Raw genomic sequence first — 16,026 nt, forward strand, 5'->3', positions numbered from 1 at the left:
ATCTAATTTACATGGCAATTAGGTAAATGCTTACTTCATTTGCTCAGTTTCTAAAGAAAATGTGAAGTTTTCTCCCAGTGACCATTCATCCAGTGTACATTAAGGTGGAAAGCATTCAAATCCAGGGAAACATTTTTAAGAAGAAAACTGTTTTTTATAAACATTTTTATTTGACACAAATAATATTGCACAAACATTTTGGCTAACAAACTGTATAACATTAAGTGGCATCAGCACAGTATAATAAGTTTCAACATGGATTTGGTATTATATTTGATATTATGACTTGAACAGTGACGGTTAAGTGTGCTGGAGCATGACCCATTGTCCTGGAGCTCATTGTGTCCTCGTTGAGACAACAGATCCATTTAAGTGTCGCATTCCAGTTAGCATTCTCAGTAAAGCATTCACTGGTGTATTCCTGACTGGTTGTGTTTGCTGATATTAAAGTTAAAACCCTAGATGTCATCATCTGAAATTAGCAGAGCTATAGGGTGTGGGTGGATTTCCTAAGAGAAACTACCTTGAAGAGAACTGAGATCATTCCAGGGTGCCAACGAAAAGGGAAGTTGAATTTTAGCTCAGGTGAATCACAGGCACATACTGATTAATTAAAATGGAATGTTTGCTATTGAGTACTGTCATGGCATATGAGTCATGCAATCTTTAGTCCTTTGACTCACCGGGAGTAGTAAATATTACAAAACCAATGAATATCATGATTACAGGCTTAGTATCGGGTTCAGTTTCACTTTCTTGGTCTGTGATATAGCCAATTTTGCCTGAAGAAAGCTTTTCTTCTGTTTATTTATTTATTTATTTATTATTTTTATAAAGAGCAGGGGTAGTTTGGTTAGTTTAGTTTCTCCCGAATCCTCTTTTGCTCCTGTGCTTCTCACTGATCTATACCACACAAGTCCTCTCAGGGAAAACCCTGCACATAGGGCACAGCTTCCCTGGGGCTTGTTCCAGAAAGTTTCAAAACTCCCTTTGCATATTACACAATTTTAAAACATCATATTTACAAGCTGTCAGATCAGCACCAGAGTCTTGGTGCTGTGGATTTCATGAGGTGCTTGCAAAATCATCTTCTCAGAAGATAAGAAGAACGTTTTTGCCAGTGCCAGGAAGTTTTGCTATTTTAACCAAATGTTTTTCAGTCATCTTCCCCCAAACCGTGTCCAGGTCTCTAAAACGAGACATTTAAAATAGTGCCATTTAAAGCAGGAAACCGGGGGAAGCCCACCAGGGTATTTCAAGAAGCCTGTCACTTAGAAGTGTGACGCAATAGTCTGTAGGAGACGCCCACATCTATAAGAAGTGTCAAGGGTTCACATTTAGACTCCTACGTGACCAAGCAGCAAGCAAGTCTGTCTCTCTCTAGCTGCTTTATCTTGCACAAAATGTCTCAAGTCAGCATTTGCCATGTTCTCCTGCTACTTTTATTTGAAGTAGGTCATGCTAGGACATCCTTCCATAAGTAAATAGTATACCAAGAAATTCACCTGTAGCTCTGTCCAAAGCTCCATCTCAAGACTGCACCAAAAAGAGGGTTCTGTGTATAAAACATGCACAGCACCATGTTTAATATCCCAGCATGAGGAAAGACTGCACAAAGTAATCCACAGAGCTCACACAATGAGTTTTGTTTCCGAGTCTTGCGTGTTGATGGACTCCGAGCTGCCACCTTGCTCCTGCTCCGGCTGATGGAAGCTGCAGGCTTCTTCATGCTCCACCATCATAATAGTGAGCTCTCCTGAAAACAGAGCAAAATGACAAAAATGAACAAACGCTGCATGTCAAACACTGAAGGAAGTGATGTCATGGTTATTTGCTGAGCGGTAAGAAGTGTGAAGTACATCGGAGTACAAAACTTTGTTCCACTCCTGTGCTTCAAATAGAACAAAATATTTGTTTATCGGCCAAATAAAAAGAATTCCATGGAGTTTAAAATGAAATGTATCCTGTAGTAAGACGGCAATCCAAGACATTATTTAAAAAAATCAAAGATAGGTGGCAAAGTATACTGTATGACCTGAGCAGATGTCAAGAAAGAATTACAAATATTGGTTACTTTGTCTGTTCATTTGAACTTGAGGGTGTGCAAACTGAAGTGTAAAGTGTTTCTGCAAATGCTTGTTGTAGGAAACTCAATACTACCATGGGTTGGAGTATCTGGCTTGGGGTCCTTGCTCTTGCTTTTTGTTCTTTTGTAGGTGAGCCACAGCAATAAAATGAAAATGATCATGAGTGCAGAACTGCCACCAAAAAATCCAATTAACGGATATATAGAGTTATCTGGGAAGAAAAATAACAAGTATTAGTATTCCTATTATAAGGATTCATACTTATAATATAGCGATAATAATTATGTATTAGTGTATCCACTACATCACCAAAAGTATGTGGACACCTGACCCATGTGCTTATTGAATATCCTATTTAAGATTTAGTCCCCCTTTGCTGTTAGGATCATTTCCACTCTTCTAGGAAGCGTTTCTGCTCGATTTAAGCGTAACTGTGGGAATTTGTGTTCATTCAGCCATAAGAGGTTAGTGAGGTCAGACAATGACGCCAGGCAAGAATGTCCTGGGGTACAGTCAACATTCCAGTTCATCCTGTTCAGGACAAGTTCAAGTCTGTGTACAACACTCAATACTTCCACTTCCAGCCCATGTCTTCATAGACAATGTTTTGTGAACACAGTCATTATGGAACATGTTTTTGCCTCTTAGTTCCAGGGAAGGGAAATTATTATGCTACAGCATACAAAGGAATTCTAGACAACACTGTTATTACATATGGCTTTGATGGTCAGGTGTTCATATAATTTTGGCTACAAAGTATATGTATATACCATTCTATCAATAATTTGCTCTTACCGTCTGTCTTTGTTCTCTCAGTGGTTTTCGGGGTGGTGGTTTCTGCAATGTACAAAGTCAATCACTTATAGCATTCACTGTATAGCCACACATACATTAGCAGATAACTACTACAGTTAACGTATTATTATATTATTTGGTGCTTCCGGTATTTCAATACAATTATTATCTAATATACATTATATAAAGCTACCATATCATATGTAAAGAACGAAGCATGCTATAATGGGAAAATAATCAATAATGGATGGTGTTTAGACAGCATTTAAAATGTTTTATACCACAGCAATTTGCCATCACTAACAACCCATTTTACATTTTATAGTTTATAGTTATGCATCATCTTGTGGAGTGTCTGCAAAACAAGTCAGTTCCTGCGTTTACTTGTGTTATAACAGCTCTGTTTTTTCTTTAAAAAATGCCCTCTGTACTGAACATTTTCCCGTCTGAAGGGTTACAGTTTTACCCCTGACTGGAGGCTCCTTCCAAAAATGTCTCCTTATAGAAAACTTTAACGTAGCAACAGTTACATGACTTTAATCTGTTTAAGTCAAGCATCTACCATACAAGTCCCTGTGAAAGTCGTTACTATAGAAATGGCAACATTAAAACAATTGCCTTAATATAAACCTGTGATTTGTCTTGCAGTTGGAGCTATTGTCAGAGCTGCTGTTATAGAAAATGAATCAACACCTTCTGGCCAATCAGATTTGAGTATTCGACAGCACTGTGGTAGAACTTCCAGTATACATTGATTCAGTATTCAGAACTGTTTCTCCTACCTTTTGGGGCTGAAGGAGTGATCACTGGTATCCTGCTGCAGATAATGTCACTGAATTCATTACCTCTGGCAATAATGTACTCTCCTTCAGAACAGCTAGATGTAACAGAGGATAGAAATGAGCCCAAATTATGTTTATCCCATTATATTTGGAGAAAAAACAGACTGAATATATTGTAAATAAGATCTACCTTTTTCTCCATGGTTTACAAGGGCTGTGGGTTTTATTATTGAAGGTTCCCTCTGGGCATTTTCTGCAAGTACCTGTTTGTTTGCAAAAAAACAAAAAAAACATATTTCATACACAACATATGATCATATATTAAAATTAAATACGGGTTCAAAAAGAGAGAAACCTCAACAGCGCTATAAACTGAGAAAATTCCTCCAGGTTTGTGTGTGTGTGTGTAGTCTATAATGCAAATAGGATGAGACCAAAAGCATTACTACATGAGATTCTTACGGTCATTTGTTGGCTCTTGACCCTCTGGGCACTCCTCAACACAGTATCTACACTGTTCATTTCCACAGCGAAATCCAGGTATGCACCCACACACAGTGTCCGCGCTGCCACTGCAGGGTTTCACCTCGACCTGCGGATCTGTAGGAAGGGGCATTAACAAGCTCACATTAAACACACCTTATATTCTGTTCCTTCAGTTGTAAATATTGTGTTAATATGATGTAAAACAGAATTTGTTGATAATGTCTCTGTTATCGTATCTATGCTCTTTGGAGGATCTCGACTTGCTCAGAATATGTGCTAGACATCATACCTATACACTGAGTGCATCTGTTGCAGAACGAAGCTCTTGGATTAAGTGTGTAAGAATTAGGTTCACATGGTGTGCAGAGTTTATGAAGGTCTTTTCCACAACGCGCCACCACATGGTACCCTGAAACCACACACACGCACACACACACACACTCATAATTTGCTCATAGTCATGTGCTCACCCGATTTGTAGTACAGCCTGACACATAAGGTATCACAGACTGTACACACATATTGTAGCAAAATCCAAAAGAGGTTAATTAAAAAGCATTGACCCTTTATGGCACTTCCTTTTCCACTCCTCTTGTGATAAACAGAAATACTGTCAGCATTGTGAACTGTGTTATAGCTGTGTTTGACTATTCATTCCAAAATCAGGCTCCATTAGCTTATTAGGATATAACATTTTAGAGATTCACACTGCTTTAAGGACTGATTCATGTTCAGCATGTTGTTAGCTCAATATAGAAATAAAGAAGAAAAAAAATTCTCTATATCTATTTCTATTCTCTTTTCAGATGTTCTAGTTTCAACCCAATTTTAGATCACTGAACAGTCACTGTAAATATTTCTGTTAGGTTTTTTTTTTTTTTGAGGACATAAATGACCACAGGGTTTATAGAGAAACTGCTAAACCAGATTCTTCAGGCATCAGTATTAGACCTACCTGGACTGCATCGTTCACAGCAGATGTCATGAAGATCACTCGGTGTCCACTCCTCACATCCTGATTTTTGTCCCTCAGTGATGTATAATAAAGTGGTGATGAGTAGGCCCTTACACAGTATCCGCTGGATGAGTTTCATGTCTGCTTTAAAGAAAAAGTACTGCACTTAAAACCTTCAGGTGGTATTACTCACCTAAATAAAACAATGACTATCCTCAAACTCAAAACATGTTTCTACTTCTACTTGGCTTGTTTTCACAGGAGAAGAAAAAAGACCATTGAGAAACTGGGATAAAAAGAACACTGAGAAAATTTACAAGAAAAAAAAAAGTTTACATCCTTTTTTTTTTTTTTTTTTTTTTTTTTTTTTAACATCCATTACTAATTTTAAATAAAAGATTTGCACATATCATAAATAATAAAAGATCTACATGAATTAAAAAAGTACAAATGTCCAATTGTCCCATTCAGCAGAAATGTAGTAAAAATATGGAATTATAGAAAAATAGAAACCAGACTATATAGGTACTTACACAATTGTACAATATAAAATCAAGTCTTATTGTCAAACATGAAAATGCTAAATTATTCTCTTACTTGTGAATTTAGGGTGAGATTCTTGACAGAAGGTAAACGATCAGCAGCCAACAGCTCAGAGGATGACATTGAGTAAGAGGTATGAGCAGCTGTCTTCTTTTAAACCTAAAACGGGGCTGTAATTTTTTAAAGGGGCGGTTCCCTAACGGGTTGCCATATTGATTGAAACGACTTAATTTAAGAGAGCGGGAAACACTTGATATTGAAGAGCAATTTATTCTAAACCATAGATGCGGATCGTTATACAACCAGTAAGACATGAAAATTTAAACACAATAATGGTGAATTGAAAATTCAAGCTGTTGCTGAAATAGAAATGTATACATTTATTAATGATCTGTCAAAATAGATTATGTTTAAGTATTAGTTGCTTGAGATATCCATGTATTCATTTAATGACATTCTCATCTCACAGTAACCCTTTATATTTTCATCGCTTTTTATTATTATTATTATTATTATTCATCAGCATTAGTTTTTATTTTACTAAATAACGACCCCAAGCTTGTTTTAAGGCAACCCAAAACGAAAGTGATACAAGTAATAATGACTAGTGGCATCAGAGACGTTGGAATAAAAGCCTAAAGTAATTATACACAAATAATATAATAATATGTAATAGTAATGATATAATAATAATATCTAATAATATATTACCGCTGGGTGGTTTTCTTTGACTTGGACTATTGTTGTTTATTCCTGTCTCTTGTTATCGTGAAACGTTTCTGAAGACAAAATAGCGATTGCATTAAAAAAAAAATTGATGCATCGGCGGTAATTTCCTTTAAAACATATTCAGGTTCTGCGCTGAACTTTGTTATTTTACATACGACAAAAAGTACAAGCGTCTAGTATTCTTCACTGTGTTGCTCGATTATAAACTACAGTACACTTTAAACAAAATGTCTCCTTATAGAAAACTTTACCGTATCAACAATGACACAGCTTTAATCTGTACACGTAAAGCGTCTATCATACAAGTCCCTGTGAAAGCCGTTACTATAGAAACGATAATGTATTGAAAGTCCTTTAATATGAACACATTATATGCCTTGAGGTTGGAACAACGTTAGGGCTGCTGTTAGAGAAAATGAATCAAAACTTTCTGACCAATCAGATTTGAGTATTCAAGAGCTCTGTGGTATAACTTCCGGTATACACTGATTCAGTATTCAGGACTGTGTCCACTACATTGTGGGGCTAAAAACACATTCAGGTTGTGCGTTGAAGTCCGTTATTTTACATACGAAAAATTGAGCAAGTACAAGAGTCTAGAAAGATTGGACACCCCTGAGCTACACCTACTCTGTACGTACATTTATCGGTCATTTTATGAGAAACTCCTACCATATAGGTCACTTCATAGTAGGACTTTAGTCAAGACCACCAAAGTCAAGTCCAAGAACAGGACTAGTCAAGATTGAGTCAAGAATGAGTATTAAGGGGTCAAGGTCAAGTCAAGATCTAATCCAAATTAAGTTGAGATTGAATAATGATCAAGACCAAAAACCATTAAATATTTTTGAGGCCAAGTCTATACTTCAAATATAGTAGACATTCGTTTATTCATTCATTCATTGCACCAAAGATTTGACTTTGGGCAATGGTGGCTTAACAGTTAAGACTCTGGTTACTGCTCAGGTTGTCAAGGGTTCAAGCCTCAGCACCACAGGGCCTTTGAGCAAGGCCATTAAACTTCTCTGCTGCAGGGATGCTGTATCATGGCGCACTCTGACCCCATCTTTCTAACAAGTTGGGATACATGAAGAATAGAATTTCACTGTGCTGTAATGTATACAGTATGTGACAAATAAAGGCTTCTTCTTCTCCTCCTCCTTCTTCTATGTTTCCTTGAAGAAATAATGACTTCTTGTCAAATTTGTGCATGCAAAAAGAAAAGACACACACATTATAAACACGCGCATTCTTTGTTCTTCATTTAATAAAAAACTTTGCTGTATTTTTTGTAGTTAATTACGATAATGTACACCGCCATCTTGCACCAACCAAAGTGACTTAAACACACCTGTGATCGTAATTACAACTTCCCAACTCGTAAATACGAACTTTCCAGGAGTATTTGAACGCACAGTATGCTCAAATCCAGCGTGTTAATTACAATAGTGGTATGTAGGCCAGATGAATGTGGTAAATGTGGGCTGGCACTAGGCACAATTTTTCAGCTGCCCTCTACTACAATCTTCAAATGTAGGCACTGATGAAGCACAACCAGTGTTACGTTGGTGGACCTTTCTCAGCATATCAGTGACACTGACAGGATAGTGTGTGCTGTTTGTACATGTGTGTCAAGCTTATCAGTGTTACAGGGTTTTTTTGTTTGTTTGTCTTTTTCAAACCACACCAATGTTGAGAATAGCTGAGAACAGTCCACAACCAAAATAGCCAGGTAGCAGAGGCGCTGTGGGCAATATAGATCCCGAATGAGCAAGCCAAAGTTGACTGACACTGAAAAAAAACAAACACATGGTTAAAATAACTATGGCTATCAAATCTTTAGTTAGTAATAGTGAAATATATCAGGCAAAATATTAATCATTGTATTGTATTTTTCATTGGTCATTTCTCTACTGACTGAAATGCAGACACTTGGCAAGTAGGTTACAATACTTCCTGTGCTAAGATCAGGTGCAGCAGGAAAATAAATCTGATGCCATTCAAAAATCCAGACACATTGGGATTACAGCCAGATGATCTTACTGTAAAAAAGAGAGAACACAGCTGGATAATAATTTATAATAAACAGGGTTAGTCCCTAGTGGCTTTCCCACAAGTGATTTGTTTAGGGAAAAGGTGTGTTAGTGAAGAAGGGCATAAAGTGATCAGGGGCTGTCTGGAGAAAAAGAGAGAGAAAGAGAAAACAAAAAGAGCTAATCTCGTAAATTAGAATTGAACTGCCTAGTTTAAAGTACACATCAAGCATTTAAATTTCACAGTGAAAATTCACATCAAATGGGGAATAATGTCATTTCAGTGACGTTGACCGTGCCATGGTGGTTGGTGCCAGACAATCTGGTCTGAGTATTAAAAAAAAAAAAACCCTAGAGGTTCCACAGAATGGTGTGTAAAAGAAAAACTTCCAGTAAGAAGCAGTTCTGAGGGTGGAAACACCTTGTTGATGAGGGACGTCAGAGGAGAACAGCCAGACTTTCTCTAGCTGGGACTGGATGCAAAATGAGTGCTTGAGCAGACTTTTGGCATCCTGCTACTCTGGAACCTGTGCATAATGCTTAGCAATGTTAACTTTCCTTAACGAAGTACAATGCAGGTACGTCCTCCGTTCTTACACACTGTATTTTCTTGATAAGGGTAAATAATTAACCAGATTGGTCAGGGTTGTGTCACAGGTTATTTAAGATGTGGAGATACAAGAAGTTCAGTGTTGTTATATTCATGTACTTTACATGGTTTTTAACAGGAAATACTACAAACAATGGTAAATGGACAATGATAAATATGCAAAACTCTTACCGGAACACATCATTTTAAAAGCTCAGGCATGTTTGAACCTGTCCGTTATCTGGCATTCTGGGGTATACACTAATGCGAAAACAAATATTTTCTTCCTAGATATCATCTAGTGATTTATCTGAGTTGAGAAACCTGATGCAGACTTTCCAGACAAATGTTTTGACATGTGCCTCTGGTTCATCATTTAAAATTCACAGTTGTTTTTACTACACACATGATCTAGTCATGAAGGGAAATTTCTCAATGTTTACAAAGAATTTGTTATTAAGGAACAAACACAGTTCAGCTGTGTCATCCTTCCTTTTCTTTTAAATACAGCGCTCCTAAGTCAGTTTGGTAACTACCAGATTGTCCAGTTTGGAAGATTGGAAAAGTCAGATGGTAAGGAGGTAATGAGTCAAAGCACACGTTTGGGACTTATCCATGCAGCATTAGCGTGCTAGTTAGTGAAAACGAAAGTAAAAGAAAGATGCTAATGGCATCTGGCTAAACAAGTGTATACTGTTTGTAAATTAGACACAACAGTTGACTTTCTGTAGCTCCCTCTCTCTCTATCACACAATGTTCACCAATCTATGAGTGTAAGGACTGACATTAGTTAGCAAAAGTGGCTACTGCTATACACAATGTAACAGCTAGCCTAATATTAGCCAACTTAATGAGTTAGTGACGACTTATTTTAATTACTCAATAGTTAACCAAAGGTGAGCTAACTTGCTAGAGACATTAGCTACTGTTTAATACAATATAATTATTAACCTAATGGTAGATAAGATGTATTTTTAGATCTTTCAGATTTTTCTCCTGCTACTTCATCATTTTTATGACCTTTAATATGAGAAGATTAAACACACACTCTGTCTGAAGATGATTAAATATGATATGGGGTTATTGTGCCCAAATTTTTTTCCAAAAGATTTGCTCTTCAGCCTTTCTTTCTAAATGTAAATGTGTATGAGCCAGAATCTGATGTGTAATGCGGTATTTAATTCAATACTGCGTCATGTGAAAGAGCCCACACACAGCTCTCGCGGGATCAACACCTTCTGTGTATGCCCTACATAAACCCACGTAGTGACAACCACGCTGACATTCATATCGAGTGTGAGATCCAGTGACATCATAAGCCCACGCCACTCTGCATCATCAGAAGGTGTGCGTCGTTTGAAGGAGTTACACTTTTACACAGCTGTTTGACAGTTTTACGTTTTTACACGGTACACATCATAGTAAAACTCCACCTTGCACACAATCACCTTTACTTCTTTTTTCTTTTCAGTTCCTCACTACGTGTTAATATTTTATACACAAATTATCGTCATATCTTTATAGGCAGACTGAGAAAAGCTGTTACAACTGTGACAACTCACTTCCTTCTTCCTAGGGTTAACAGAAGAAGAGCAAGGTCCACACCAGATACAAATCAAATACACGTGGACGCACGCACGCACACACACACACACACACACACACTTTCCAGAAAGTGTGGAAAGCAGTAGTCTAAGCGTGGCATTATAAAGCAATGAAGAGATGTTTAGCTGCTGATTCAGATCCTTACACTGAAATGTAAATGCTCAAAGTTAATAGGAGTGTTTTACTGGAAAACTTTCAGCGTATAAACTATTATCTGTTACAATTTAACAATGATTAAAATTGTGGTGAATAAACTCGGTGTCAGCTCCATCATGTGATTATCATAGAGTTTTATTCGTGTTATTAACCCTTTACAGGATTCTTGCTCTTTCCTAACGAGAAAAAGACTTTTTCAAGATTTTTTTTCAAGACGTTTCCTTGATTATTATCGGTTGAATTCTCTAATCTGATTGGTTGGGAGGTGTTGATTAGCTCTGACAGCTCGTTCAAATACATTATCGTTTCTATAGTAACAATTATATAGTATATATAGTAACAAGGACTGGGATAGTGGAAACTCCACATAAATGGATGTTTACATTTTTTAATTATGTTGGCTTCAAAAAGCCAACATACTGTTTTACTTTATAAGCTTATTATTATTATTATTATTATTATTATTATTATTATTATTCCCGGTACGGAAGCTCAAAGTGGCTAAAATTCCCACTGACTTGCATGAAAAATTTCTGACTGTTATAACTCGTTGAGCTTTCAAGCTACTTCCACTAAACAGTCCTTGGGGCTGATCACACTGGTCAGGCTCTATTTTTTCAAACTGATTGGACGCCCGGTATTCCCGCTGTGGACGATGAAAATTCCCCAAAACTCCCATTCACTTACATTGAGGGAATGTTCAGTACCTGGCTCCAACTGTCACACACACACCTGAGTGCACACGGCCTGAAGCCTAAAAGTATTGGGATGCCGAATAGCTCCAAAAGTATTGGGCCACTGCCTATCTCCAAAAGTATTGGGCCACTGCCTAGCTCCAAAAGTATTGGGATGCCGCCTAGCTCCAAAAGTATTGGCCACTGCCTGGCTACAAAAAGTATTGACCACTGCCCAGCTCCAAAAAGTATTGGGACACTGCCTAGCTCCAAAAGTATCGGGAAGCTGCCTAGCTCCAAAAGTATTGGGCCACTGCCTAGTTCCAAAAGTACTGGGCCACTGCCCAGCTCCAAAAGTATTGGGACGCCGCCTAGCTCCAAAAGTATCAGGAAGCTGCCTAGCTCCAAAAGTATCGGGAAGCTGCCTAGCTCCAAAAGTATTGGGCCACTGCCTAGCTGCAAAAGTATTGGGACACTGCCTGGCTCCAAAAGTATCAGGAAGATGCCTAGCTCCAAAAGTATTGGGCCACTGCCTAGCTCCAAAAGTACTGGGCCACTGCCTAGTTCCAAAAGTATTGGGACACCACCTAGCTCCAAAAGTATTGGGATGCTGCCTAGCTCCAAAAGTACCGGGACGCTACCTAGCTCCAAAAGTATTGGGACACTGCCTGGCTCCAACAGTACTGGGACACTGTCTAACTGATGGCTTGCTTTTACAAGCCAATATCAAAGTTTGTCATGACGAACTTTACCTATCTATTTATTGACTGCTTTCTGTAAGGATAAAGGAGTCTGCAGCGAAACTGCTTTGAACAAAGCTGTTCATTTTATTTTTTCAACAAGGGACGGGACTTTCTCGGTAACATGACAAGCTGCATTTTTTGTTTTATTAACTGCAACGGACAAAAAAATAGATGCTGGTCAGGGAACCACTGTTTATAGCTTACTAACATGTTTTGCTACGTTGCCATGCTAGCAGCATCACACAACCCCATCATTGATTATTTTCCTATTACAGCACAATCCATCATTACAAGGAAAAATATTAAACTTGATATACATTCTAAAGGCTGTTTGAGCAGTTATTGACAAGAATATGGCACTGTCTAAAATAAAGCTGTTTAAAATATTACAGAAGAAAATATATATATATATTTTCTAAAACGCTGTCTGATTTTTCTAGGTCTAGAAAGAAGTGCCTTTTTGTTTTATACTATTTTTTTTTTTTAGAGCTGCCCAGAAAACCTGATTTAATGACTTTAGGTACACTAAAATCCACACCGAAATCAATCTCAGACCACATCTAAACTCATATATTTTATTTATTCTTTTTCAATTATATATAATATATAATTTTTTTCATTATGTACAATTTGTTATTCCTCTTTACTTGAAGAAATAAAGTAAATAGCTTCCGTTACGAACAGTGTTTTATACTAAAGGGCCAAACAAGTACGTTGTTAAAAGTGCTTCCAGAGTTAAAATTACACCGTTGCTGTTTCCCACTGAGACCTGGGGTAATGGGTTAAGCAAGGGAACATTTTAAAACAAATTTTAGATTTCACAACTTTACCAGTAAATGTCACCACAAAACAAGTCTTATCATCATAGTGAAAACAATCTTACTTTTGTGAAATAAAATGTGAACACAGCTTAATGTCTGTCAACGGCATTTGGTAATGGTGTTAACTTCATTTCTATAATCTTATTAATCTTGTCCTTAAAGGCTAATTCCATTTGTCATGACCTTGACGGAGGCCACGGGACATTACCGAGTGTCTGAGCAATTGGACATATGGCATTGCAAGATGAATCTGACATTAGTTCATTGTGTCAGAAAGGATAAAGATATTTCTGTGTAATAGTGTTCAAGCAATTTGGCAGACTTAAGATGAAGTCATTCAACCACACATCCTGCATTTTTTAAGTCAGATTGTGTGCATGACTGATTGTCAAAGGGACATCATGAGTACATTATGAATTTCAAATAACAAGGAATCTCCGACAAATGCATCATTACTTCCAGACAACATTTACAACTAAGGAACTTCAGCAGTCATATGTGCTAAGTTTTACACCAAACTCAGATATCTGTAAAATATCTGACACAGCATGTGCCACTTTTTGGCAATTATTTATTTGTTAGACTGCCTTGACTTGGCATCTGAATATCACTTGCTGGTTTGCCCAAATGCAGATTAGCTACAAAGGTTCCGCTGTAAGAGCAAACTTTAACTTCCAGTTCATCTCTGATAAAGAGTATATACACTCAATATACAGGAGTGGAGCTCTGCTCTGGGCCAAAAATAATTCTGCAGCAGCCATCTTAACATCTAACATCGTGTTATTTGCTTTGCAAGTGCAAAATGCTGTGCTGTTTTTTTAGTGTCCTCCACTGAGGGACGATGATGGGTACATTCTCAGTGCTGGGATAGTCAGTAGCAAGAATTTAAGGGAGCAAAGGGGAATATGGAGGGTTTGTGCTCTTTAAACGTGAAAGGCACTGTTCCTGTCACATAATATCAACGAAGAACTCACAAGGGTTACCCATAGCGTGCTGAAAGGACTGCCGACTAGCCGTGAGCTCTGGAGGGACATTTGCTAACTCGCGCACGGGCGGAGCTCCAGGAGGACCACTGTGAGCAGTGGCTCTAGGAGCCAGCCGTGCCAGGCAGTACGGAGGAGGGAGGCCTGGAGGGCCATACGAGGACGCGTGGCTCCTCTCACTGTGCGCACAGGATGCGTGGCCAAGCTGAGTGAAGGGGGCGTGGCTATAGGAGAAAGAGGCGTGGCTGTGCTGGGACACACTGTGTGTCCGCTGGGATGCAGCATGGCTGTGCCCGGAGCAGGTGTGACTGGCACAGGAGCGGGTGTGACTGTGATGGCTCAGCTGACTGGGTGCTCTCTGGCCCTGTACGCCAGGCCATGGAACTGGTTCGGCGTCTGTTCCCACGCAGCACGTCGACCTGTGCTCCTTATCTCGAGGAGAGGGCCTTCTTCCTTTACCTGCGCTGGGGTTAGAGCCGCTACTTCTACTGCCTGGTGAGAAAAGAGAACAAAAAGTTGCTTAACCAAAGAGCATGAGATACAGACCATCATTTTCTAATGTCAGTTTCAGGATTTATACCTTATGCTCTGTTCAGGCCAAACGATACATCTCTGATTTTTACTAAAAGTGAACATTTATGTGCTTGGGATAATAATAATAAAATCATCATCATCATCATTATCATCAGTATTATTTATATACTGCCTCAAGGTCCCAAGCACTCAAGGTCACTCCATCTCTTATATACACTCTCACCTTTGCACACACACACACACACACACACACACACACACACACACAATGGAATGCCCCTGTAATAATAAACACTACTCAACTTTAATTACAGAAATCAAAATCATATATACAAGGCATTTTTTAAATCAATTTAATAATTGATATGATTTACTGTTATAATTAAGGACACATTGATACATTTATTATTAAGGAACAGAACATAAGGTTTAAAAGGTCATTAAGTTTAAATCAATCATCAATTTTTGCATCTTTACGGCAGCAGTACCTCTGCCCCAGACCCATTTGCACTCATGTACCGTAGACAACACATGACAGTGATGAAGCATTTTTTTTTCTTTCGATCACACCCTTGCTTAATGCCTACTAAAGCTTCCTCTTTGGCAGAAAGGCCAACCCACACTGAAAATATTCTAATGAAGATTTCTCAGTTTCCACTGGTCATGCACACCATGAGTGACACCACAATGAGAACAGAGCAGAGCAGCACACAGGAAGAACGTGATTAGCTGTAACCCCAAGTCAGATGGACTGATGAGCCGACTGCACTATGGCACCGTGACCGCGTGGTAAAAGGATGAACAGGGAGTGGAGGCATACGGAGAGAAAAGCAGACAGGGAGCAGGGTTGATGGGTGGATGGCAGGCTTACCAGATCCCCCCAGTCCTGTTAGCAATCCTCCTTCAGTCTATCATTGCCCAGCAGAAACAAAGGGAACAACAGAGTTACCATACGCACGCCTGCCATGCAGCCAAGTCACAAGCCCACTTTACACCCACACCCACTCACTCACCCTACACATCCAGGGCCAAAACTGTTCCTGCACTGCAAATCCTCAAACTCTAACACACACAACGTACACACAGCCACATACAAATGCACAAAAAATGATCAGGAGTACATTGTCACTACTTATACTCAGGGCAAGGTTAACAATCATTAATGTGCATGTTTATCCTCCATTGTAAAAACTTTCCAAGAACTTTCCCTGAAGCTTAAATAAACCTTGTCAGAACTTGTTTCTAGAACAAGTCTGACAAGGAATTTTATGTTGCATAGTTGATAAAAAATGAATAATATTCAAAGGCTTTCAGACCAGAGAAGGAAGTTTGTTACATATAATAATATGCACGTGAACCAGAGATAATAATCAATTAAAGACAGAAATTCAGGGCCAAATCTCAGCTTGGAAATTCCACTTGACAATGCAAGATAATTGATACACATTAAAACTGACTGTACTGGATATGGAACATCCAGATTAACTGGGCTGAAGGTGAAGCATTGACAC

At 38.4% G+C, this 16,026-nt stretch overlaps 2 protein-coding genes across 3 annotated transcripts in view; both read right to left on the reverse strand.

The window, feature by feature from the left end:
• Positions 1–138: 138 nt before the first annotated feature.
• tnfrsf9a (tumor necrosis factor receptor superfamily, member 9a) lies at positions 139–6,338 on the reverse strand. 2 transcript variants are annotated; one of them, XM_053644241.1, is made up of 9 exons: positions 5,703–6,338; positions 5,106–5,249; positions 4,440–4,559; positions 4,127–4,264; positions 3,855–3,927; positions 3,665–3,759; positions 2,883–2,924; positions 2,161–2,298; positions 139–1,756 (listed from the first exon to the last, which is right to left on the reverse strand). In XM_053644241.1, exons 2-9 carry the CDS (start codon positions 5,242–5,244, stop codon positions 1,632–1,634), a joined length of 870 nt encoding a protein of 289 aa, XP_053500216.1. In that variant the 5' UTR covers positions 5,245–5,249; positions 5,703–6,338; the 3' UTR covers positions 139–1,631. The 2 variants fall into 2 exon arrangements, with proteins under 2 accessions (XP_053500216.1, XP_053500218.1); XM_053644243.1 differs by having other exon boundaries at positions 5,106–5,246; positions 5,703–6,337.
• Positions 6,339–12,738: 6,400 nt separating this feature from the next.
• dvl1a (dishevelled segment polarity protein 1a) overlaps positions 12,739–16,026 on the reverse strand; it is a 43,358-nt gene continuing 40,070 nt past the window's right edge. Inside the window, exon 15 of the mRNA XM_053644238.1 lies at positions 12,739–14,473. Within this exon, the coding sequence (XP_053500213.1) occupies positions 13,947–14,473 (527 nt within the window). The 3' untranslated portion in view covers positions 12,739–13,946. The remainder of the gene's footprint in view (positions 14,474–16,026) is intronic.

Source organism: Ictalurus furcatus, chromosome 15 (genome assembly GCF_023375685.1).
Source record: "Ictalurus furcatus strain D&B chromosome 15, Billie_1.0, whole genome shotgun sequence".
Taxonomy (NCBI): domain Eukaryota; kingdom Metazoa; phylum Chordata; class Actinopteri; order Siluriformes; family Ictaluridae; genus Ictalurus; species Ictalurus furcatus.

Coding starts and splice junctions, on each gene's coding strand:
- tnfrsf9a (XM_053644241.1), bottom strand. CDS start 5,244: ATGAAACTCATCCAGCGGATACTGTGTAAGGGCCTACTCATCACCACT. Junction 4,560..5,105: donor CTGTGAACGATGCAGTCCAG/GTAGGTCTAATA, acceptor GTGTGGTTTCAG/GGTACCATGTGGTGGCGCGT. Junction 2,299..2,882: donor TGAGAGAACAAAGACAGACG/GTAAGAGCAAAT, acceptor TTTTCTTCCCAG/ATAACTCTATATATCCGTTA.